This window comes from Narcine bancroftii, chromosome 4, assembly GCF_036971445.1.
Source record: "Narcine bancroftii isolate sNarBan1 chromosome 4, sNarBan1.hap1, whole genome shotgun sequence".
Lineage (NCBI taxonomy): Eukaryota > Metazoa > Chordata > Chondrichthyes > Torpediniformes > Narcinidae > Narcine > Narcine bancroftii.
Window position 1 is genome coordinate 313193636 of NC_091472.1, and position 25220 is coordinate 313218855.

Below are 25220 nucleotides of genomic sequence, written 5' to 3' on the forward strand. Positions count from 1 at the left end.
TGTCATCTCTTCATTGGGAACCTTGCCCCGACACTGGCTGCAGGTTTTTTTAATTCAAGGAACTAATTTTGTTAGTTTCAACCTCAAATCTCTATGTTTTGTAATTTCCAGTCGGTTTCTCTTAGCTTGTAGCAAATCACTAACATCACTGAAGCCATATTCTACTAAATAAGATGATGGAAAATGTATCAATAGTTCCCTTGCTAAAGTAGTCGAGTTTGAGTATGTAACATGACTAATAGTACTTGGAGACCTGTGTGGAACACAGACATGCTTTTATTAGCTTACAATTAACAGCCAATATCTACAATGGTCTTCAGGTAAATTGGAGGTAAGGTGGGAAAACAAGGTTTATATCAGAACTGATGGGGGCAGAGCCAAGAAGAGGAGCCGGTCATCTAATCTACCTTTCGACAGTGAATTCCAGTTCACTGCATTCACCCCTTCCTTCAGAACCTGCGGGTGAAAACAGGGTTTATATCAGGACTGAAGGGGGTGGAGCCAAGAAGAGGGGCCGGTCATCTAATCTACCTATAGACAGTGAATTCACCCCTTCCTTCAGAACCTGCGGGTGAAAATAGAGACCACATTTAGCAGCAGAAACATTTTACAATTATTTACAAGTTGAGTCTGCCTGGGGGCCTGGTTATTCTCGTCTAGGACCTGCGAACTGGTGGACTTTGCTCATCCAGAACTTCCTGTGCCTCCTGTGGGTCTTGGATACTGGGACTCAAAGGGGGATTCGGGGATTCAGGATCTGATGGTTGTATGGTTGGAACCATGTTGTACAGAACCCTGCACATGGCATTTGGAGGTTCCAGGCCTATTTTGGGCATTGGGACCTCAGTTTCCTGAAGCTGCCAGGCCTCTGATTGAGACCGTGTCCTCTCTGCCATCCAGGTATGCCACATGGGCATACATCAGGTTTACGTGCAGTAGGTGCATTCTCTCTACCAGCGGGTTCATTTCGCTTCTCCTCATGTGCTTTTGCAGCAGGACCGGTCCTGGTGTCATTAGCCTTGCTGGGAGAGTGAGACCCAATGTGGATTTCCTCAGGAATGCAAACATTAGTTCATGAGGAGTCACATTGGTCACAATGCAGAGAAGCGATTTTATGGAGTGGAGCATGGGGGGCAGAACCTCCTGCTAGCGTGAGTCTGGAAGGCCTTTAGTCCAGAGATCTAATTTCACAGCTTTCCAAACTACTGCATTCTCTTTTTCAACTTGTCCATTCCCTCAGGGGTTGTAGCTAGTTGTCCTGCTTGAGGCGATGCCTCTTAAGAGCAGGTATTGGTGTAGCTCTTCGCTCATAAATGATGAACCCCGGGCGCTATGAATATAGCCGGGATACCCGAAAATCTGGGCAAAGGATGGCAAATGGAAAATGCCAGTACTCCTCAATAATGTTAAGAAAATACACGTTTCCATTAGTGGAAGGAAGGGGCCCCTTGAAATCGACAGTGAGTCGTTTGAAGGAGCAGAAAGCTTTTATCAGGTGCGCTTTGTCAGGGTGGTAGAAGTGCGGTTTGCACTCAGCACAGAACTGGCATGACCTGGCCATTTCCTTGATGCCTTCAATAGAGAAGGGCAGGTTGAATTCTTTGACGAAGTGAGCTACATGGGTAATGCCCGAGCTTGTCATGAATTGACTGCAACTGGCTGGTGTGTGTACACCACAGCTTCCTCGGGTTAGGGCATCTGGAGGTTCATTGAGTGTACCTGGCCTATACACTATCTCACAGTTAAAGGTGGAGAGTTCGATCCTCCACCTCATGACCTTGTCATTCTTTATTTTACCCCTTTTTGTGCTATTGAACATGAATGCTACAGATCCTGAGAGGGGACTTGATAGAGGTGTTTAAGATTTTAAAAGGGACAGACAGAGTAAACGTGGATAGGCTTTTTCAATTAAGAGTGGGGAAGATTCAAACTAGAGGGCATGGTTTAAGATTGAAGGGGGAAAATTATAAGGGGAACACGAGGGGAAATTTCTTTACGCAAAGGGTGGTAGGGATGTGGAATGAGCTTCCGGCAGACATGGTTGAGGCGGGATCGTTGGTTACATTTAAGGAAAGACTGGATAGTTACATGGATAGGAGAGGACTGGAGGGGTATGGACCGGGTGCTGGTCAGTGGGACTAGGAGGGTGGGGATTTGTTATGGCATGGACTAGTAGGGCCAAACTGGCCTGTTCTGTGCTGTAAGTGGTTATATGGTTATTGCTGATCGGTGAACAGTGTAAATTTCCTGCAGGTCAGGTTTGCCTCCAGTACCTGATGGCCTCCAGATTGGCTTGAGCCTCTTTCTCCACTGAAAGGTTTCGGAGCTCGTGACCTTGTAGGGTGCACTCAGCACAGAACTGGCATGACCTGGCCATTTCCTTGATGCCTTCAATAGAGAAGGGCAGGTTGAATTCTTTGACGAAGTGAGCTACATGGGTAATGCCCGAGCTTGTCATGAATTGACTGCAACTGGCTGGTGTGTGTACACCACAGCTTCCTCGGGTTAGGGCATCTGGAGGTTCATTGAGTGTACCTGGCCTATAGGGTGCGGGTAAAGAAAGCTACTGGCATGCCTTCCTGGTTAAGTATCGCGGCCAGAGCTACGTTGGAGGCTTTGCTCTCCACCATAGCGATATAGCTCCTGACGTAGCTAAAAGCCACCTAGGCTTTGGTCAATAATGGAAAGGAGGTGGATTTTAAAAGGGGACTGACCTTGTCAGCATAATGAGGTACCTACTGGGTTAGTAAGAGAAGTGGGCCTTGGGATCAGGACGTCTAAGAGGGGCGCATACACTCGGGGTCTGGGCCAATGATGCAATTCTCCACCACATAACCCAGGATAGCTAGACATTTAGTCTGGAACATACACTTACTGACATTCTGTGTGGAAAAACTTCTGAAGATTGGCACCGTGGTCCTCCAGATTGTGTCTGCAAATGGTGATGTTGTCGAGATAGGAGTAAGTAGCCCTTAACTTGTACTTTTTTACCATTTCATTGCCCCTGGAAGACTGAGACCTGTTCATAATACCAAAAGGGATGTAGGGACAGTCCTCGAAACGGATCGGTGGTTGGTGATATGCAGCTTTCAGATCAATGGTCGAATAGACCGGTACTGCACAATTTCATTCACCATGTCCAAGATTCAGGGGAGGGAGTATGCGTCCAGGAGCGTGAAGCGATTAATAGTTTGGCTATAGTCAATCACTAGCCTGGGCTTTTCTCCGCCTATCATGACTACAACCTGGGCTTCTCCACGGGCTGTTGCAAGGTTCAATTATTTTTTTCTATAAGAAGCTGGTGCGTTTCTGCACTAATAAATTCTCAGTCGCCTGCTCTTTGTGGCTATGGGCTTACAGTCAGGGGTTAGGTTCTGAAACAAGGGGGGAGTTTGATATTCAGCGTGGAGAGACCACATGTAGTGTCTGTCTTTTGGAACCTTCCGTTCCGCACCATGATTGGGGGGGAGTGGGCCTGAGTACTCCATGGTCACTCTTTTAAGGTGATACAGGAAGTCTACGCCCGGCAACACAGAAGCACACAAATCCTCCAATACATACAATCGGAACTTACAAAACTCCCCTCTTTTAGTTGTTTTCTGTACAATACCCCTGAATAGTCACTGAATACGATTGCTACGCTCGATAAATACAGCAGTCGCAGAGGTTATAAAGCTCTCCGTTGAGCCAGTGTCTGTTAAGCAATCTGTCAGATGACTGTTTACCCTCACTGGCATCATTGAATTGTTCAGCTGGTGGGGTTTTGCCTGGTCGAGAACGACTGATGCCAACACTCCGGAGGCTGCATTGCTCTCCCTGTCGACATCATCTTGAGCTGAGAGCCAGGAAGATGGCGTCAACCACAAGGAGCGTAAAGATGGTCGCTGTTCCTGCCATTGCTTCACTTCCAGATTTCCTTGATGCTCCACTTCCGGTAGCGGTTCCCATCATGAGGCGCAGCAAGATGGTAGCAGTGAGCAGCATGGAGAGGCTTGAGCACGGGGAATATGACGGTTTGGAGGTCGCGCACATGGTCGCCTTCTTGGGGTTTCCCTTGTCCTGACAGACTTTTGCCCAGTGTCCCCTCTTATCGCATCCTGAACACACGGAATCCTTCGCGGGGCATCTGGAGTGGGAGTGTTTGGTTTGTTCACAGAAGTAGCATCCATGGTTGCATGTGGCCACAGTAGTTGGTACCGGGGATGGCTGTGCTCCGCAGACCTGGTCTTCCGAGAAGGCACCTCTTTCATTAGAGAGGTTGTCCATGCCCATTTGGGCCTGTTCATGAGATTTTGCCAGATTGAGGGTACTGGCAAGGTTCTTCTTCCCCACCGATAACAGTCACTGTTCTTCTCTCACCGGAGCTGAGACCACTTCATCATGGCACTTTCTCGTCAGTGTCCACAGTTCCAGAACATAGTCGTCCAGCGATTCACCCCATCATTGTCGACGTCGAGAGAGTTGGTGTCTTGCCAGCACATCATTCTGAGGCCTCATGTACCTCAATCTCACTCCTGCCACAAGTGTATCCTAGATTTGCTGTTCTTCTCTCACCGGGGCTGAGACCACTTCATCGTGGCACTTTCTCGTCAGTGTCCACAGTTCCAGAACATAGTCGTCCAGCAATTCACCCTATCATTACCGACGTCGAGAGAGTCGGTGTCTTGCCAACACATCATTCTGAGGCCTCATGTAGTGGCCCTTCAGGCCTTCGATAGCTTTCTCAAATGTCACGTAATCCCTGATGACTGCGTATCCCTTGGGACTGACTCAGAAGAGGAGGGTTGATCTCCAGAAGCTGTTGGAGTGGAAGACATCTTGGGTGGCCATTAGATAAGACTGGATGCACTCCAACCAGTAGGCGAATTCATCCAGGGCCTCTGGAGACAAAGGGTTGATCTGGACATGCCTGGCTTCAATAGGGCTTCCATCCCATTTCCAAAAATAAGCTAATGAAATTGTAATGTGATTGATAGTACTTGGAGATTTGTGAGGAGCACAGACTCACTTCTATTAGTTTACAATTAACGGCCAGTATCTTCAATGGTCTTCAGGAAAATTAGAGGTAAAGCAGGAAAACAGGGTTTATATTGGGACTGATAGGGGCGGAGCCAAGAGGAGGTCGTCTAATCTACCTATAGACAGTGAATTCCAGTTCACTGCAGGCTATTTCTTTTCGATCTCGTTAGACAGCCACATCATAGTTCCTTTCACTTTGAACAGAGTTTTCCCAGATTCATCATGTCGCAACTCAGATAACCCTTCTTGGTATTGCACAGGAACTTCCACCAACAATTGCAGAGTTAACCAAGAGGGAAAATCCATTGCCTTTAAATCACAAAATCTATCATCGAAGTCAGTAACCAACATTTTCAAATGGTCAAACCAACTTTTCAATTATTTCCCAAAATATTCCTATGCCCCTTTAAAATATCCGTAAGCCCCATGCCCCACCTTGAGAATCTGTTATGGACAGCGCCGGATTCTAACCCCTGTCATAGGCACTACAATTGCACTGTGCTAACCATTACATTATCCATGCCACTGTTTATGAGACCTTGTGTAGAATTTTACTGCCTTGTTTCCTGCACGAATGCCAAATTCTCTGAGTGTTTCATTGCCCTACCACGTGTTTCTGTGTGACTTGAGGTGGGAAAGAACCCTTTCTCCCTCTTCAGAATTACAATCAGAATCAGGTTTATTGTCAAGAACATGTGTCACAAAAATTGTTGCTTTGCAGCGGGAGTATTGTTAATTACAGGTGCAAATATTGCTATAAATTACATTTCGTCAAATACAATATTTTGAAAATAAATAATTAGTGTGAAAAAAAGAGAAAAAGTGAGGTAGATTCATTGTTCAGAAATCTGATAGTGAAGGGGAGTAACCTGTTTTCCCTACCTACCGAATAGGATTTAGCCTCCAGCGGTGAGAAAATCCACTCAATGTAAGCAGTCATCCCTGACCTTATTTCTCCACGAGGATTCAGACACCGAAAGATAGGATGGTTATAATTCTCTTCCTGAATGCTTTTCACAGAATCCAGCTGTATGTCATAAATTACTCGCCCTGAGCCACCGTTATACAACTCGTAAACCTGTATCGAGTAACAGATACAAGAAAAGGGCTGAACACACAACATATTTACATTCTTGAGGCCCTGTATGCCCACTTCAGTGAATATGGAGGTTGCAGTCATCAGGTTCTACAGCACAAACTCAACCATACCAGCCAAGCTTTTCCATTTGCCAGTGTTGGCCCATATCGGTCTAAATCTTTCCTTTACTTGCACCTGTCTAAATGCCTTTCAAATGACACAATTGACCCCAATTCTACTGCTTCCTCTGGGAGCTTGTTCAATAATCACTCAGTTCCCTTCAGGTCCCTTTTAAATCTTTCACATTAACTCTATACCAGTGGTTCTCAACCTTTTTTCCCCCCACTCATGTACTACCTGAAGTAATCCCTTATTAACAATAGAGCACCCGTGGCATCCTACTTCCCTTACCCTGCAAAAAAGTGATGACCTTTTACCTTATTTATGCCATCATGATTTTTTAAACTTTTAAAGGGTTTCCTTTTGATTTTTATGCTCCAGAGAGAAAACTCCGATCTTATCCAGCCTTCTCCTTATAATCCAATTCTGCCAGATCTGGTAACATTGTTGTGAATCTTTTCTGCACCCTTTCTGACTTAACACACTTTTTCTTTAGCTGAGGGGCCAAACACGGGCACGGTAGTCCAAGTGTGATTTCACCAACATTGTAACATGGCTTCCCTTCTCTTATGCTCAGTGCCCTGACCGATGAAAGCAAGTGTGCCCAACTCCTTCCCCACCACCACTGCCTACTTGCATCATCAGTTTCATGGACCTGTACCCCTGAGTCTTTTTGTTCTAAAACACTCCTAAAAGCTCTATTATCCACTGTGTAAATCCTGGCCTGGATAATCTGCCAAAGTGCAACACCTTGGGCTTATGAGTTAAATTGCACCTGCTATTGGTCATACTCCCACCCTTGGTCTGCCCAACATGGACATCCCTGTGGATTTCCTTCCCACATATAACATAGAACAATAGAACACAGTACAGGCCCTTCGGCCCTCGATGCTGTGCCATCCCATATATCACTTTCTAAAAAAATACTAAACCCTCCCTACCCATTACCCTCTATTTTTTTTTTCATCCATGTGTCTGTCTAAGACTCTCTTAAATGCCCCTAATATTTCAGCTTCCACCACTATCCCCAGCAAGGCATTCCAGGCTCCCAAAACTCTCCCTGATGTCTCCCCTAAACTTCCCTCCCATCACTTTGTACAAATGCCCTCTGATGTTTGCTATTCCTGCCCTGGGAAACAGGTGCTGGCTGCACACCCTATCTATACCTCTCATAATCTTGTAGACCTCTATCAAGTCTCCTCTCATCCTTCTAGGCTCCAAAAGACCCAGCTCCATTAACCTTGCTTCATAAGACTTGTTTACCAATCCAGGCAACATCCTGGTAAATCTCCTCTGAACCCTCTTCATAGCTACCACACCCTTCCTATAAAGAGGTGACCAAAATGAACAAGATACTCTGTGTGGTCTTACCAAAAATTTGTAAAGTTGTTACATGACCTCTCTACCCCTAAACTTAATCTGCTTATTAATGAAGCCCAGCATCCAATAGGGCTCCTTACCTATCCTATCAGCCTGAACAGCGACTTTGAGGGTGTATGGATTTGCAGCCCAAGGTCCCTCTCTTCATCCACACTCTTAAGTAACCAACCATTAAACCTGTTTTCAGCCTTCTGGTTAGTCCTTCCAAAGTGCATCACCTCACACTTACCTGGATTGAAATCCATTTGCCACTTTTCAGCCCAATTCTGCATCCTGTCTACATCTTCTTGTAAACTTCAAAAACCTTCAGCTCCATCTAGAACTCCTATGTGTCATCCACGAACTTTCTGACTCATCCTTCCGCCTCTTCATCCAGGTCATTTATAAAAAAAATCACGAAGAGCAGGGGTCCCAGAACAGATCCCTGCGGGACACTACTAGTCACCGACCTCCAGGGAGAATACATTCCTTCCACTATTACTCTCTGCTTCTTCCGGCAAACCAATTCTTTTTTCCACTGATCAAGTGACTCACGACTTTCTAGATGAGTTTCTCATGGGGGGTCTTGTCAAATGTATTGCTAAAATCCATGTAGACCACATCTACCACCCTACCCTCATCAATTACTTTTGTTACCTCCTCAGAAAACTCAGTTAGGCTCGTGAAGCATGACCTTCCCTTCACAAAGCCATGCTGACTATCCTTGAGCAGACTGTACGTCTCCAAATGACCATAGATCCTATCCTTAACAATAATCTCCATTAATTTTCACACCACTGACGTAAGACTCACCAGTCTATAATCCCCAGGATTCTCACTATTAACTTTTTTTAAACAAGGGAAAACATTTGCCATTCGCCAATCCTACACAACCTACCCTGCAACCAAACAGGATTCAAAGATCTTAGGTACTGCCCCAGCTATCCCCAGCCTGGCGTACATCGTGTCCAGCCCAAGGGACTTATCAATTGTGATGTTTTTAAAAAGATCCAACACTTCCGCTTCCTTAATCTCCACATTATCCAGCACATAGGGCTGTTTAATGCTGACCTCACCGTGACTAGGTCCTTTTGTTTTGTGAATACTGAAGCAAAGCATTCATTTAGGACCTCCCCAACCTCCTCCGCCTCCAGGTACATTGCCTTCCTCATCCTTTAGTGGCCTCACCTTCATTCTCGTCATCCTTCTGCTCTTCACATATGCCTTGGGGTTCTCCTTAATTCTACATGCCAAGGCCTTCTCATGCCCCCTTTGAGTTCTCCTAAGTCCTTTCTTAAGCTCCTTCCTGATTACCATATACTTCTCTTGAGCTCTTCCTGTTTCCTGCTTCCTATTTCTAACATATGCTTCCTTCTTCCTCTTGACTAGTTACCTCACCTGTTTCATCAGCCATGGTTCCATTTTCCTACCATCTTTTCCTTGTTCCAGTGGGACAAACCTATCTTGAATCCTGCACAAGTGGTCCCTAAACTTTCTCCACATTACTTCTGTTTCCAATTTATTCTCGCTAGTTCCTGCCTCATCCCTTCATAATTATTCCTTCCCCAGTTAAGCACTTTCCCAATTTTCCATAACTATGTTGAAGCTAAGGGAATTGTGGTCACTCTCATCAAAATGCTCCCCCACCGAGAGGTCCAACCCCTGACCAGGTTCATTGCCCAGAACCAAATATAGTATAGCCTCTCCTCTCATTGGCTGGTCCACATACTGTGTCAGGGATCCTTCTTGGAAACACCTGACAAATTCAGCCCCATCTATCCCTCTTGTAGTCAGGTGCCTGTCAATATTAGAGAAGTTGAAATCACCCACAACTACAACCCTGTATTTCCTGCACCATTCCAAAATCTGCCTGTTTATCTGCTTCTTGGTGTCCTGAGGGCACTTTGGAGGCCTCTAGACTACTCCCAGCACAGTGACAGCTCCCTTCCCATTTTTGACTCAGTGGACCCTCCCTCTGCAGCCTCCTCCCTTTCTATTGCCATGATATTATCCCTGACCAGTAATGCTACTCCCCCTCCTCCCCTTTTCTACCTCCCATCCTATTTTTTTTTTAATGCCTAAACCCAGGTACCTGCATCAGCCAATTGAAACCGGAAACATTAACCAGAAATCAGACAAACTTTATATGTTCATTGGAGAACTGTTGATCATCAGGCAGTCTTTAATCCCTTTATTTCTTATGGAATTTACATTAATATAGTCAATAAAAATATCAGTTCTTATGGCCTCCAGTCAAGCAGAAAATTTATCTATGCGTTGAGGTACTGACCTGTTTGGGTGGGTGGTAAGTGTCGATACAAACAGGTGCGAACCTGTGCTGAGTGGCAAGAAAGTGAACGTAGCAGTGGTCTTTGGGCATTGTGATACCAATGAAATTCAACTGGAAGGGGAGAAAAATAACAAAATAGAGTAAATTGCACTGGGGATGGCATTCATATTGGAACATTACAGCAGAGCACAAGCCCTTCAGCCCACAATGTAGTGCTGACCTATGTCCACCTACTCCCCAACAAACTTCATTTTGATGAAGCAATTAAAGGATGAAATAGAAACAGTGGATTCTATCTTGAAAGCACTCAATAAGTAAGGCAGTACCTGAGGTCAAACAAAGAGTTTTCTTTTTATTTACAACACGGTAGAAGCCGATTCCGCCATTTAAACACGTGCCATCCAATTACACCCAATTAACTCCAACCCCGTACATTTTGGAAGGTGGGAAGGAAACCGTAGCACCCAGGGAGAACCCACGCAGGTCACGGCGAGAATGAACAAACTCCTTACAGACAGCGCTGGATTCGAACCCAGTTCGGTGGTGCTGTAGTAGCATCGCGCTAACCGCTACATTAACTGTGCCACCCATGGAACATTTTAAGTCAATGGTCCTTCATAAAAAATGAAAATTAAAGGTAATTTAAGTTGCAAAGAAGTGAAAAAAGTAGAGAGAGCAAAGGGAATAACTGTTTTCGGATGGAGACCAAGACTGAATGATCCAAGTGGCGGTGTTGCTAACTGAGAAAGAGAGCTGGTCCATTAACATTAGCAAGCAAGCATCATGGATTCTCTCTTTATCATCTCCCTCACAGAGATATTCCCTTTTTCTCTTCACTCCTCTCCTTCTCTGCAATGTAGATTATATTTTATTTCTAACTTTTCTTCATTCCAATGTAATCTCACAGAATCTTTTACATTAAAGAAAAATGTAGACATACAGCATGGTAACAGGTCCTTCCTGCTTACCCCTATTAGATTACAACCCTGAATCCTTTTGAAGGGTGGGAGGAAACCAGAGCACCCATTGGGGAATGCACGCATACACAGAAAGAATGTACAAATTCCTTACAACAGTGCCGGAGTCAAAACCAGGTCGCTGGCATTGTAACAGCATTACGCTAACAGTACTGCCCCTGGTTCTCTCTCCACAGATGCTGCCCAACCTGTGGAATATCTCAGGCATTTTCTGTTTGTACTTTACATTAAGTTGATAATCTAAATTGTATTCGCTATGACTATGCGAGCAGTTGTGTTGGTTAAACCAGAGGATAAAGGCCCCAGTTCATAGACTTAAATAGAGAGCTGTTGCGCAGACATGGGACACTGCTCTGTTGTGGTAGTTGGTTGAATGGGTTGTCAAACATTGAACTGCCAGCCCTCACAGAACAGAAGACCCAATTATCACTCTTTCAAAGAGCCAGGGCATTTCCACCTCATTTTCTGGCTTCCAACCAACAGATCGCCCAATTATTATCAAATTTCTACTTAGAAAAGAGAACTCACAGATTAGTTAATGTGTTTCCTAAACTGCATCATTAATTACATATCCAAAATTCAACTGACTGCAAGCCACTTTAGATTGCATAAATGCAATGATTTTTCTCTCAAAAGTGTTACATTTCGGTAGGAAGACAAGAAGGGCCAATATAAACGAAAGAGCATAATTTTAAAGGGAGTTCATGAACAAAGAGAATGAGGGTATATGCGTTGCATTTGTTGAAAGTGGCAGGGATATTGGGCAAGTGGTTTAAAAGCACAGGGGATCCTGGGATTAATAAACAGAGGTATAGAACACAAGAACAGGGAAGTCAAATAGTTCAAACACAGCTGGAGTATTGTGTCCACTCCTGGGCACCACAAGTTCGGCAAGATGTTAAGTTTAGAGATGATACAGCAGAAGTTCATGAGCATAATTCAAGGGATGAAGGGCATTAGTTTTGTGAACAGGCTGGACAACCTGAAGTTGTTCTTGGAACAGAGGAGGTGGTGAGAGGATGAAAGGCAAAGACAGAGTAGATAGAAATAAACTGTTCCTAGACACAGAAGGATGAAGAACAAGAGGTGATTGACAAAAGGATCAAAAGGGGCATAAGGAAGGTGTTTTGTGTGCCAAGAGGGGTGTTAGGATATGAATGAGCTGCGAATGAGTGTTCAAAAAGGACTGAGAAAAGAAGGGAAAGAAGTTGCAGAGGTGAAGAGAAAGGAATGGGGAAAGGGATGAATACTCTTCATCATCATGGCTTAGCTTCATGGACGAAGATTTAGGAAGGATCCTAGACATGGGCATGTCCTTCAAGCCTTCAACACAGATTTTTTAGGTGGAGTGCAGTGTGCGCAGTACTAGCCCCACCCTTTCTACCCGGGATTTATCGGCCACAGCTTAGCAGGCTGGGATGGTGACAGCCAGGTCTTCGAGTCGTAGGTGTTACAACGTTCTCCTAGATGGATGACCTGGCAAGGCTAATGAGTCCCATCTACCCAGGTTTGAGATCTGACTTTTCCTTCTCTTAGGGTGGCTGCCAACCAAGGTGAACGAGCCCAGCCTACCCATCCAGTTATACCTCCAAACACTTGGTCGTGCCATGATATAGCAAACTAAGTGAAAATGGGGGACACCGATGAGAAGGTGTTGCTACGGACACAGTGGTGTAGAGAGGCTATTTGCAGTGACTTCCTTCCTGGCAAGCTGGACAGCGGCCACACAACAAGAAAGAAGAGGCAATGTATTACACATGCACTTTCCCTGGGTGAGTGGGACATGAGGCCCAGACCTCACCTGCTCCCCCCACCCCCGAATTGCTCTTACATACTGTATAACCAATCAAATGGTCTCTGTCCTGCTCTACACATTCTAAAGCAGCCATTCTCAACCTCATTTTGGCTATGAGCCCCCTTTTAGGACTCTGCTCAAAGTTTATAGACTGCCTTCCCTGTGAAGCAGTCGTTTAGTTGGTTTCTTCTGTACTTCTCTCCTGTTGCACAATGCTCCATGAGATTACATAAAAAATATTTTATGATTTCACCTCATGGCTCTCCTTAAATGTGCACTGGCCCCCTCGGCAGGAGGGGGCGGTTTATGGCCCCCATTGAGGATGGCTGTTCTAAAGGACAAAACCTCAATATGTAGCTCCCGTCTGCTTGTACAGGTGGACATTAAAGACCTCGATGCACTGTTCGTAGAAGGACAGGCATTTTCCTGTTACCATTTGCCAATAATCCTCCTACAGTAAATACCACCAAAAAAAAACAGACGTGGGCTGCTGTTGGCATGGAATGGCTGTGGCATTACAAACAAAACACTGCATCCCAAAACTGACTCTCTGTATTCTGAACCATTCCGACGGTGCAGCCACTTGCAGTAGAGTGCAACTGTTTACCTGCTCTCACAAAGAAAGAAAGACTCCCATTTATGAAGCACCATTTGTAATCTCAGGATGACAGATGCACTCTGCAGCCAGCAAAGTACTTTGGATGTGTAATCTCTGGTGCAATGTGGATAATGTGACAGATAATTGTGCACACCAGAGTCTCGAACAGTGCTCACAACACTGACTGATCGAAGTCCTGGCCACCTCCAGCAGCCACAGTCCCAACCACCAACACCAACCCAATGTTCCAATTCAAATCTCAGGATCCCTATGATGTGGGTTGACAGACTATTATTGGCCAGGATGTGGGGACATTCCTTGGCTCTTTATTTTGAAGAAGGCAGACAACCACTCAGTTTAATAACTCATCTGAACAACAGCCCCTCCTGCACTGAGTGTTTTCCTGCATTATGACCTTCTACGGTGATGAAATGCTTTGAGAGGCTGGACCCACTGCAATTCTTCTTTCGTCACAATCGCTCCACAGCAGATGCAATATCGCTGGCTCTCCACTCAGCTCTGGATCACCTCAAAAACAGGAATTCATACATATGGCTGCTATTCATAGGCCACTGCTTGGCCTATGAAACTAGGCTGGTCAAGAAACTACAAACTCTCGGCCTCTGCAACTGGATCCTAGACTTTCTCAATGGGAAAGCACCGTCAGTACTAATTGGAAACAATGCCTTCTCCTCATTGATCATCAACACAGGCGCACCCCAAGGATGCGTGCCTAGCCCACAGCTCGACTTGTTATACACCCGTGACTGAGGGCCAGGCCCAATTCCAATGCCATCTACAAGTTTGCAGATGACACCACAGTTGTCAGCAGAATCACAAACGGCAATGAGGACGTGTACAGCAGGGAGATAGATCAGCTCGTTGAATGATGTAATGACAACAACCTTGCGCTCAAAGTCAGCAAAATGAAGGAAATGATTGTGGATTTTAGGAGAAAGTCAGGGGAAAATGACCCAGACCTCATCGAGGGCTCAGTAGTGGAGAGGGTCAAGAACTTCAAATTCCTGGGTATCAACATCTCAAAGAATCCACATTGATACAATCACAAAGAAGGCTCGCCAGGGGCTATTCTTTGCGAGGTGTATGAGGAGAATCTTTATGTCACTGAAGACTCTTGTGAACTTCTATAAGTGTACCGTGGGGAGCATTCTGGCTGGTCTGGTATGGAGGCGCCAACACTCACGACAAGAAAAATCTCCTGCAACATCACGGGCACCAGACTTCATTCCACTGAGGACATCTACATGAAGTGTTGTCTTAAAAAAAGCAACCTGTATCATCAAAGATCCCCCACCGCCCAGGCCATGCCCTCTTCACTCTGCTACCATTGGGAAAAAGGTACAGGAGGCTAAAGATGAGCACTCAGCGGCACAAGGACAGCTTCATCCCTGCTGCCATCAATTCCGGAATAATCAATGAACCAAAGACATCGCCTTACTTTTCAAGCAAATTTATTATTATTATTATTTTGTTTTAATTTATTTTTTACAGTCATGCCATAAGATGGTTATAATATGAATGTTTGCTCTATGACGCTGACACAAAACACGGAATTTCAGCTTGTTCATGACAATAAATCCTGATCCTGATTCTGAAATCTATTCATTACTCCTAGAAGGCATGAACTTCTGGGTCCAAAGCTGAAAGTACTGTCAACTAAACCTTGTCCATGTTTAACATTAGTTTATAGAAAATCTGCAGGAACTTTTTATTGTTATTGGATTTCATTTTTATTTTATTTTTAAATTTGAGTTTAGACCAGTGGTTCTCAACTTTTTTCTTTCCACTCACATCCCACTTTAAGTAATTCCTATGCCACTGGTGCTCTCTGATTAGTAAGGGATTGTTTAAGGCAGTATGTGAGAGGGAAGGGAAGGTTGACAATCATTGCTCTAAACCAATTGTTACTGAAATATTTTGCTTGAGAAAAATTGTCATTGGCCCATTTCCTTAAGAGTTCTGAAGCAATGCACATAACGAGTCAATGAGGTACAATTTCAAACTTTTTCTTCCCACCCACAAACCACCTTAAGCAATCCCTTACTAATCACAGAGCACCAATGGCATAGAGAATACTTAGAGTGGTCTGTGAGTGGAAAGAAAAGGGTTGAGAACCACTGGTTTTGACATACAGCATGGTAACAGGCCTTTCTGGCTTACCAGGCCCTATTACCCAACTACGCCCATACGTTTTGGAAGGTGGGAGAAAACTGGAGCGCCCAGAGGAAGACCTCGCAGATTTGGGGAAAATGTACAAACTTATTACAGACAAGGCCGGATTCAAATCTGAGTCGCTGGTGCTGTAATCCTTCACACTGGCAACCTACTAAATAGGCAAGCAAGCGACCTGTATTGCAGTACCGGCTAAGCCATTCATACTGGACCATGAATTCCTTGGTTCATGTGGATATCATGGATCTAAGGGTCCAACCTCCAGTGGTGACATCCCGAGTAACATCACGGGCACCAGACTTCATTCCATTGAGGACATCTACATGAGGTGTTGTCTTAAAAATGCAGCCTGTATCGTCAAAGATCCCCCATTGCCCAGGCCATGCCCTTTTCACTCTGCTACCTTTGGGAAAAAGGTACAGGAGGCTAAAGATGAGCACTCAGCGGCACAAGGACAGCTTCATCCCTGCTGCCATCAGATTCCGGAATAATCAATGAACCAAAGACACTGCCTCACTTTTCAAGCAGATCACAAGGCAGTGAAATTGTAGCCGGAATAAAGCACAAAAGTGCACAATGTATAAAAGACCTTGGGAAAAGATGTACAAAATTTAGTAAGACATACGTGCTCAATGTATAAAAGATCGTGGGAAAATCTACTGCAGTGGGCAGACTGTTCAAACTTGGGACAAACCCACAGACCAGCTTGTCATTATTCCCTAAACAATAGAGTAAAACAACTATTTACATAGCATTTACACTGTATTAGGTATTATAAGTAATCTTGAGATGATTTAAAGGTACACGCTGACAGCTCCACCGGCTGTGGGCTGACAGCCCCACTGGCAGCCCTTGTGAAATATAACTGCATTGATATTAAAACTACCAGACTGATGCATGCACCCAGGCACTAATGATATCCGGTTGAGCGGGTTGGCCATTCATACTGCAGCTGAGTCAACTCGGCCGGGCTCTGATATGACTCCTTATCAAGTATCAGAGCCCAGCTGGGAGTGTTCACACTGCCAGGTGACCCGCTAAATACCCACTAAATTGCCCGGTTCAACCCAATTTCCTTATTATAATTTCAAGTATTCCAATAGGACCTACTATTCCAAAGTTTAATTAGCTAACTGTTACCCCAATATATCCTCTAAAGTTTTAAGTGCACAACTCAGGTAGTTTATATCATGTGTTCTGGTGATGTCCCTCCCTTTGGAATTACTGGAAAGATATTTACTACATTCTCTCTAATTCTTGATGTAAATCTTTCTCCAAGCCCTCTTATTGCTATTTTTGGAATGAGTGGACCATTGACTCCATCTCAATCCCATGTGGTTGCTTTGCTTCCCTGATTGCTAGAGGGCTCATTCTGCTGTGGTGGAAAGATGTCGTCCCTCCCACATATACACAATAGTTAATGGACTTGATGGCATCCCTCTCTCTGCAGACAATTAGGTGTTCAACTACTAAAACGAGTTTTTTTTTCTCTTTGGGGTTCATTTTTAAATTACTTTCAAAATTTATCGATCAATTATTTTTGATCTTTATTTTTTTTTCTGAACCTATTAGTTTTGAAATGAGTAGTTGATGCCTGACTTTGATGTAATCGCTCATTGGGGTTAGAAATTTCATTCCATTATCATAAATATTCGAGTATTTTGTACCGAAATTTGAGCTCAAAGAGGAGGGGGGGGGGGTTTGCATTATACACAAGGTTATAATTTTAAAAAACTTTTCTGCCAGGTTTAACAATGTAGTCGGCTGCTATACAACTTGAAGATGCAACCATCGAAAGCTCTGTGGGTGGTATGATGAATAAATAAATCTAGATTTCATTTCACTGCCCGACTCGCACTGCCGGTCTCCCCACCTCGCCCGCCCGAGTCACGCTGGCGTCTCTCTCCCCCTTCGCCCACCTGACTCGAGCTGCCGGAGATGCAACAATTGAAAGCTCTGTGGGTAGTATGATGTTTGTTGGTTCATTTTGAACCACTCATTATCAGCAGCGACTAAATTGACAGCAGCGCGACTAGGTTGGGGGGGAGGAGGGGGGAGAGACAGCAATGCAACTCGGGCGGGTGAGGGGAAGGGGGTCATATTATACTGGGGTAAAAAATTTTGCCCTTTTTCCTCTCAAAAATGGGTGGGGGAGGGTTGCATTATATACGAATATTTATGGTAGTTATAGCCTTTTTTTTCTTTTGCCTCCTTTCCTTCTTTTTCAATCTTTTTATTGGTTTTTGACAAAAATAATATCAGATACATATTATATAATGTTCAGGTAACCATAAATTAAAATTACAGATAGTTATTCAGCAGTGTGAAAGGGGCTACAAGTTGTGCACTAGCCGCTACACTATCTGTGCCACCCTAACCAAAGGTTACTTTGGTAATCCTGGTGATCTTGGGATACCATTTTCCCACAGGGCAGGACTAGTACAGGCATGTTAAGATAGACAGTGTCCAAGACTATTCACTGATTGGGATTTTCTGAATCCAATATATCAATGATTGGTAGCAGCGAAATATTAAGGACATTTGGGAACATGACTTTCAACAGCTGTTTGCTGTTGTTTCCCACAGTAGAGGAGTCAAGGACAAGAGGGCACAACTTCAGGAGTGAAGTGCGCCTATTTCTTTAGCCAGGGAGAGGTAAACCTCTGGAATATACTGCCAGAGGTGGCTGTGGAGGCCAGGTCATTGGATATATTTAAGGCAGCTATCTGAATAGTCGGGGTGTCAAACATTATGGGGAGAAGGCAGGGGAGTTGGGGTGAGTGGGAGAATCAGAATTAGAACTTATTATCATGAAACTCCTTGTTTTGTGGCAGTGTTACAGTATAAACTTTCATAAAAACCTCCTTACAAAATAAATACAGATAAAAATAGTGTAAGAAAAAAGAAAAAGTCAAGCAGTGTCTGTGGTTCATTGTTCATTTAATAATCTGATTGCAGAGAGGAAGAAGCTGTCCTTGTGCCTCTGAGTGCTTACCTTTAGGCTCCTGGACCTTTTTCCCCAATGGTAGCAGAGTGAATAGGGCATGGCCTGGGTGGTGGGGGTCCTTGAGGATAGAGGCTTCTTCTTTCTTAAGACACTGCTTCTGGAAATGTCCTCGATGAACTTCACTCCATTGAGGTGTCTGTGATGTTGCAGGCTGAGTTAACAACCCCCTGGAGTTTTTTTTTTCTTGTCTTGAATCTTGGCACCTCCATTCCAGACAGTAATGCAACTAGCCAGAATGCTCTCCACTGGACACCTATTGAAGTTTTCAAGAATCTTCGGTACATATCGAATCTTCTCAAACTCTTCGCTAAGTATTACATCGACATGGAGGCTCCAGGACAGAATGGATCAGCTCATAATTAAATGGCAGAATGGACTTGACAGACCCAATGGCCTACTTCTGATCTTGTATCTTATGTTCCAATGGTCTATAACCACCTGATGAGTGGTTACATTTGGGAACAGAAATTGCTTTCTTCTCCTCTAATGGTGTAATGGTGTGTAATACAACATTCTGACGTCACAATGTGCAAACATTCCGATTCTGTGCAACTCCAACAACCATGCAAATGCGTGCTTTAACATTGTAAAATGCACTTAAGGACTTCAGAAAACTGCTGACCTCGGGCCATGTAAGGAGATGTATGAGGGAGGCATTTTGTTGCATTTGAAAGCTTGATTGAAGGTAATCTTTGGTTCCCAAGTGTTATGAGGACGGCAGGAAAAGGCAAAGCCACAGAAGGACTTCAAATCCAGGGTGATAACTTTAAGCACAGAGAATCAATGGCGATCACCATGCAGATGAATGATGGGCAAGAGGAACAGGTAGGATACAAGCGGTGGAGTTTTGGATGGAATCATGTTCATGAAGCAGATGCATTAACCAAAATATCCTGGGAACTTTGGCCAAGGACAGAATCCTAAACAGATATCACTATTAACTAAGAAGCCACACTATTCACATCTGAGGATGCACACATCGACACCATTCGCTCCAATGACCCAGGTTCGATCCTAACCTCCAGTGACCTGTAATTGCCTGGATTTCCTCTCGGTGTTCTCGTTTCCCCCCACATCCCAAAGTCATAAAAATTGGCCACAGGTAAATCACTACAGGTGTTTAGACCTGCCATTCTCAAAGGGGGCCCTACAGCCTCCCTTGATGGGGGAGGGGGGAGGGTGTCACAGCAGATTTAAGTAAAAGCCTTGCTTTCTTTTTCAGGATCGAACCTGGGTCATTGGAGCGAATGGTGTCGATGTGTGCATCCTCAGATGTGAATAGTGTGGCCTCTTAGTTAATAGTGATATCTGTTTAGGATTCTGTCCTTGGCCAAAGTTCCCAGGATATTTTGGTTAATCCATCTGCTTCATGAATATGATTCCATCCAAAGCTCCACCGCTTGTATCCTACCTGTTTTTTATACTTTAAATGTAGCTGGTAGGAGAGAAGTGCAGAAGAAACCAAAACTTCACTGCTTCACAGGGAATTCTAGAATAGAATTCTAGGGGAGTCATACCGAATAAAGATTGAGAATAGCTGATGTAGATGAATGGTAGAATCTGAGGTGGGGGAAGCTGAAGGGAATGTGGGGAGGATTAAATGAAATGAGAATAAATGATCAGTACAGTCTTGGTGGGGCAAAAGGCCTGTTTCAGTAGTGTACAACCTGAAGGAATGGAAAGGAGGGGGAGAGGTAGCTTGCTATCCTGGCACCTTTGGCTCTGCAACCTTTCTTGCCCTGATCATCACACAGTTCTAGATAGGGCAGAAGAAAGCCCTTATGTTTATCTGCACTGGTCATCCGGAATCCTCTCTGATACTTTGGATGTAATATCATAATGGGCATGTATGTCTGTTCCATTTCACAGTCAGAGGGATTTTCTTTTGCATTCTCCAGCAAACTTAAAGAAATTAAAGCAAAGCCCATTGATGGTAATTTGATGCAACACTCTCCATGGGAATTTCCCAGACCAATGCTATTCCGGTGCACCTGCTCTTGGGTTTGTTCAAGGAAATAGCAAGGTACAGAGTTTGGCAGAGATAACGCTAACTGGTATGTTTTTTTATAAAATAAAATCTACTTTAAAAAAAAACATTTATCAACCCTTGCAGCATTACATTTAGTCACTCCATGCTGCCTTCAGCAAAATATACATTTGCTATAAACTTAGACGATTACTATTTAAAATTTTTACATTTAGACATACAACACGGTAACAGGCACTTCTGGCCCACAAGCCCTTGCTGCCCAAATCACCCAATTAACCTGCAACCCCCCCAGTATGTTATGAAGGGCGGGAGGACCAAGAGGAAACTCACGCAGCCATGGAGAGCACGTACAAAATCCTTACAGACAGCGTCGGGTTCGAACCCAGGTCGCTAGCACAAGCTGTGCTAGTTAGCTGCATTAACCGTACCGCCCCAAGAATAAGATTGTGAGATTATTTCCAATTGTCCTTTTTGCAAGAGAGGCAAGATTATTAATTATGTAATATTTCATGAAATTGCCTACTGCTTGGCGTAAGGCAGACAAAGATTCACAATTATAGGTGCCTTCCACTCTTTATAAGAGGAAGACAAGCAAAAGAGATTCCCTTCCGTGTCACCAAATGCCCATGGGGGGGCGTGGTAAGATGGGGTAGATCAGACGTGCCTTCCAGTCATCTCCTGACTCTATCTTATTGTTTTGTCTAGAAATGCCCATTAAAATTCTTTAAAAGTTTAGATAATTTCAGTGCTGTTAATTTAATTTATGATGGTACAATTGGTGGAAAAGAGCAAAATAAAACAACAACAGATCATCAAAAAACTACATTTTCCAAAAGTTCAAGTTTTGGAGCCTACCTACAGGAAAGACACCAGGACTCAGCGTGAAATGGATCCCAGGAGAGAGGTACAGTGTTCAGATGTAGAGCTCTATGTTACATCGGTAGAGCCCCTTAAAGAGGGCGCCAAACAGCCTTTAGAATAAAGAGTTACTCAAAGGCATTTGTCAACTGTAGAGGTGGCACTGCAAACTGCATCTCTTGAGATACAAGAACCTATACAACTTGATGTACTGGGAGAATTTAATACATTATGGACTGGGGAAAACCCCGGCCAGCGTCCTCCAGTCATTGCTGGAGAGGCTGTGGCTGGGGTTTCCACATGCAGTCATACTACAAGGAAGGCAACCAGAATGAAGGAAGGAATAGAAGATCCTTTGGAGAAGAAGCAGGAATCTGTTGAGCCAAAATCTCTTCCAATTGAAAAGATTTTTGTGAATCTTGAATCTAAATTATCTTATACAATGCAGGGATTATCCAAGATTATGACTGAACTTGGTACTAGGTTTAATACTTTGGTGAAAATACATTCTCAACAGATGGCTGAGTTTGGAGCTTTTAAGCTTGAAGTGAGAGATAAATTTAATTCATGTGAAGAAGATATAGACGAAATACGGGATCAAGTTTTTGATGTGACCAAAATGGTCGAAGACTTACAAATTCAAAATAAAAATTTGGTGAAAAAGATTGATTATTTGGAAAACCAATCCAGACGGAACAATATAAAGATTATTGGTTTGCCGGAAGGTATGGAGGGACCAGACCCAAGAAAACTTTTTACTGAATGGATTCTGCAGGTGCTGGGTCAAGAACATTTCCCGGAAGGTATAATACTGGAACGTGCTCACAGAGCCTTGCGTAGAAGACCTATTTCAGGTCAAAGTCCAAGACCTGTTTTGGTTCGTTGCTTGAATTATTATGTCAGAGAAATAATTTTACGAGTGGCTATTAGAAATGCACAACAGAGAAAATCACCCTTGATGTTTCAAAATAATCGAGTTTTCTTCTATGCGGATTTGAGTCAAGAAGTTATGTTCCAACGATGGGAATTCAATCCTGCTAAAGAGTTGTTGTGGAAGAAAGGTTACAAGGCAACCTTTAGATATCCAGCTGTTTTGAAGGTTTTTCAAGATGGTTACCAACCAAAGTTCTTTGATTCTCCAAAGGAAGCTATAGCATTTGCTCAAGAGCTGCCAATTACTCAGTTTCAACAGAGACGTAGTCCGCCGCGATCTCTAAGGAGACAAGAGATGGAAGAAAAGAGCCGTGCTCCAAGAAGGAATGGTTGTAATGGTGACTCGGCAGTTGGAGCTGATTAAAAGAAGAGTTGTCCTTTTTTTTTCTAATTTTTTTTTAAAAAAAGGGATATTAAATAATGATGATGTTAGTTTAAGATGAAGTGAGAGTTGGGGGAGAGAACTGGATAGGCACTATTTCCTGAAAGTCATCTGCTACGTGTGAGTTATCTCACACCCATTTTTTTTTGGGAGTTACCGCATTGCGCGGTTTAGACGGGAGGGGGTATTTTTAACCTCCCACCCGTTTTTTTTCCTTTTTTTTTGTATTATTAGATTAAAGAGTGAAGGGTTTTTTTTTTTGTTTAAATATTTAAAAAAAGCATAATAAAGTATTTGATTGTTTAAAAAACTAAAAATTGATGTGGTTTTTTTTGTAAAGTTTATTCAGTTGATAAGGAATATCTGAAATTTAAATGTGAATGGGATGGATAAGTTTTTTTTATATTTTTTCTTTAACTTTAGGGTGAAAGGAGTGGTAATTCTGGTGTATATTATTTTGCTATTTTAGTTATAGAACGAAGGGAATAATGGTGAAAGTTATAAATTGAATTGTACAATTCTTAATGAGGCTTGAATTTTGTTTGTTGTTTATGCTCCATTTGTTGAAGATATAGATTTTGTTGTAGATGTGTTTTTATTATTTGGATATCTGAATTTTAACGTAATGATTGGGGATATTTAAATGTGGTATTGGAGCTTTTATTGGATAACTATTCAAGAGTAAAAGGGAAAAATGGTGGAAGAGTACTAAAATTGAATTGCACAATGCTTAATGAGGTTTGAATTTTGTTTTAAGATGGTGGTTTATGTGACTAATATGATGATAGATGTGAAGTTAGTTGATATTTGGTGAAGGTTTATCTCTATAGAGAAAGTTTTTTTTTTCATCTTTTTTTTATTTCATGCTACAATTTTTTTTTAAGAATTTATTATTGTTTAAGAATTTTTGATAGATAATGTTACTAACTTTAATTTTTTATATTAAGTTTGAGTTAAATATATGTTTCATCTTAACTCCGTTTGTTAAATATATGCATTTAAATTTGATTTAAATATGTTTTTTAAGTCTGATATCTTAGTATTAATTACTTTTCTTTTTGTTAGTATTTTAATCGGTTATGTTTTTGTTTTTTTTGTAAGTGGGTTTTTTTTCTCACATATATTATTAACTTTATTAATTCTTCACTCTATTTTGGGGGGGAAAGGTGGGGTTGGACTAATTTGAGTCGGGTTATTAATGTGTAATAATTATTGGGGAGGGTATAGTTTATTTAGATTACTGATATTGTATTGTAGTTTCTCTTGTGTCTTGGTGTGAGCTTGCAGGCGCCTCAGATTGAAGAGACTGCCATCCGTGCGGTACCGGATGTAAACAGCGTCTTCATTGTTGGGGTCTTTCATGGCTTGGTTCAGCATCATGCTGAAGAAGATTGAAAAGAGGGTTGGTGCGAGAACACAGCCTTGCTTCACGCCATTGTTAATGGAGAAGGGTTCAGAGAGCTCATTGCTGTATCTGACCCGACCTTGTTGGTTTTCGTGCAGTTGGATAATCATGTTGAGGAACTTTGGGGGACATCCGATGCGCTCTAGTATTTGCCAAAGCCCTTTCCTGCTCACGGTGTCGAAGGCTTTGGTGAGGTCAACAAAGGTGATGTAGAGTCCTTTGTTTTGTTCTCTGCACTTTTCTTGGAGCTGTCTGAGGGCAAAGACCATGTCAGTAGTTCCTCTGTTTGCGCGAAAGCCGCACTGTGATTCTGGGAGAATATTCTTGGCGACACTAGGTATTATTCTATTTAGTAAAATCCTAGCGAAGATTTTGCCTGCAATGGAGAGCAATGGGCTGTGTTCTCGCACCAACCCTCTTTTCAATCTTCTTCAGCATGATGCTGAACCAAGCCATGAAAGACCCCAACAATGAAGACGCTGTTTACATCCGGTACCGCACGGATGGCAGTCTCTTCAATCTGAGGCGCCTGCAAGCTCACACCAAGACACAAGAGAAACTTGTCCGTGAACTACTCTTTGCAGATGATGCCGCTTTAGTTGCCCATTCAGAGCCAGCTCTTCAGCGCTTGACGTCCTGCTTTGCGGAAACTGCCAAAATGTTTGGCCTGGAAGTCAGCCTGAAGAAAACTGAGGTCCTCCATCAGCCAGCTCCCCACCATGACTACCAGCCCCCCCACATCTCCATCGGGCACACAAAACTCAAAACGGTCAACCAGTTTACCTATCTCGGCTGCACCATTTCATCAGATGCAAGGATCGACAATGAGATAGACAACAGACTCGCCAAGGCAAATAGCGCCTTTGGAAGACTACACAAAAGAGTCTGGAAAAACAACCAACTGAAAAACCTCACAAAGATAAGCGTATACAGAGCCGTTGTCATACCCACACTCCTGTTCGGCTCCGAATCATGGGTCCTCTACCGGCACCACCTACGGCTCCTAGAACGCTTCCACCAGCGTTGTCTCCGCTCCATCCTCAACATCCATTGGAGCGCTTACACCCCTAACGTCGAAGTACTCGAGATGGCAGAGGTCGACAGCATCGAGTCCATGCTGCTGAAGATCCAGCTGCGCTGGATGGGTCACGTCTCCAGAATGGAGGACCATCGCCTTCCCAAGATCGTGTTATATGGCGAGCTCTCCACTGGCCAC

At 43.5% G+C, this 25220-nt stretch overlaps 1 protein-coding gene and 1 long non-coding RNA gene across 13 annotated transcripts in view; one reads left to right on the top strand and one right to left on the bottom strand.

Moving 5' to 3' along the window:
• The window catches only part of cfap65 (cilia and flagella associated protein 65), a 213429-nt gene that overhangs the window by 54631 nt on the left and 133578 nt on the right, over positions 1-25220 (bottom strand). For all 12 annotated transcript variants that reach the window (XM_069935942.1, XM_069935939.1, XM_069935940.1 and 9 more), the window contains 2 exons: positions 9867-9977; positions 5906-6097 (listed from right to left, as the gene is read on the bottom strand). In XM_069935942.1, the coding sequence (XP_069792043.1) occupies positions 5906-6097; positions 9867-9977 (303 nt within the window). The remainder of the gene's footprint in view (positions 1-5905; positions 6098-9866; positions 9978-25220) is intronic.
• Positions 19029-25220, top strand: part of LOC138762261 (uncharacterized) — a 102808-nt gene continuing 96616 nt past the window's right edge. Inside the window, exon 1 of the long non-coding RNA XR_011356863.1 lies at positions 19029-19121. This is a non-coding gene — a long non-coding RNA (uncharacterized lncRNA). The remainder of the gene's footprint in view (positions 19122-25220) is intronic.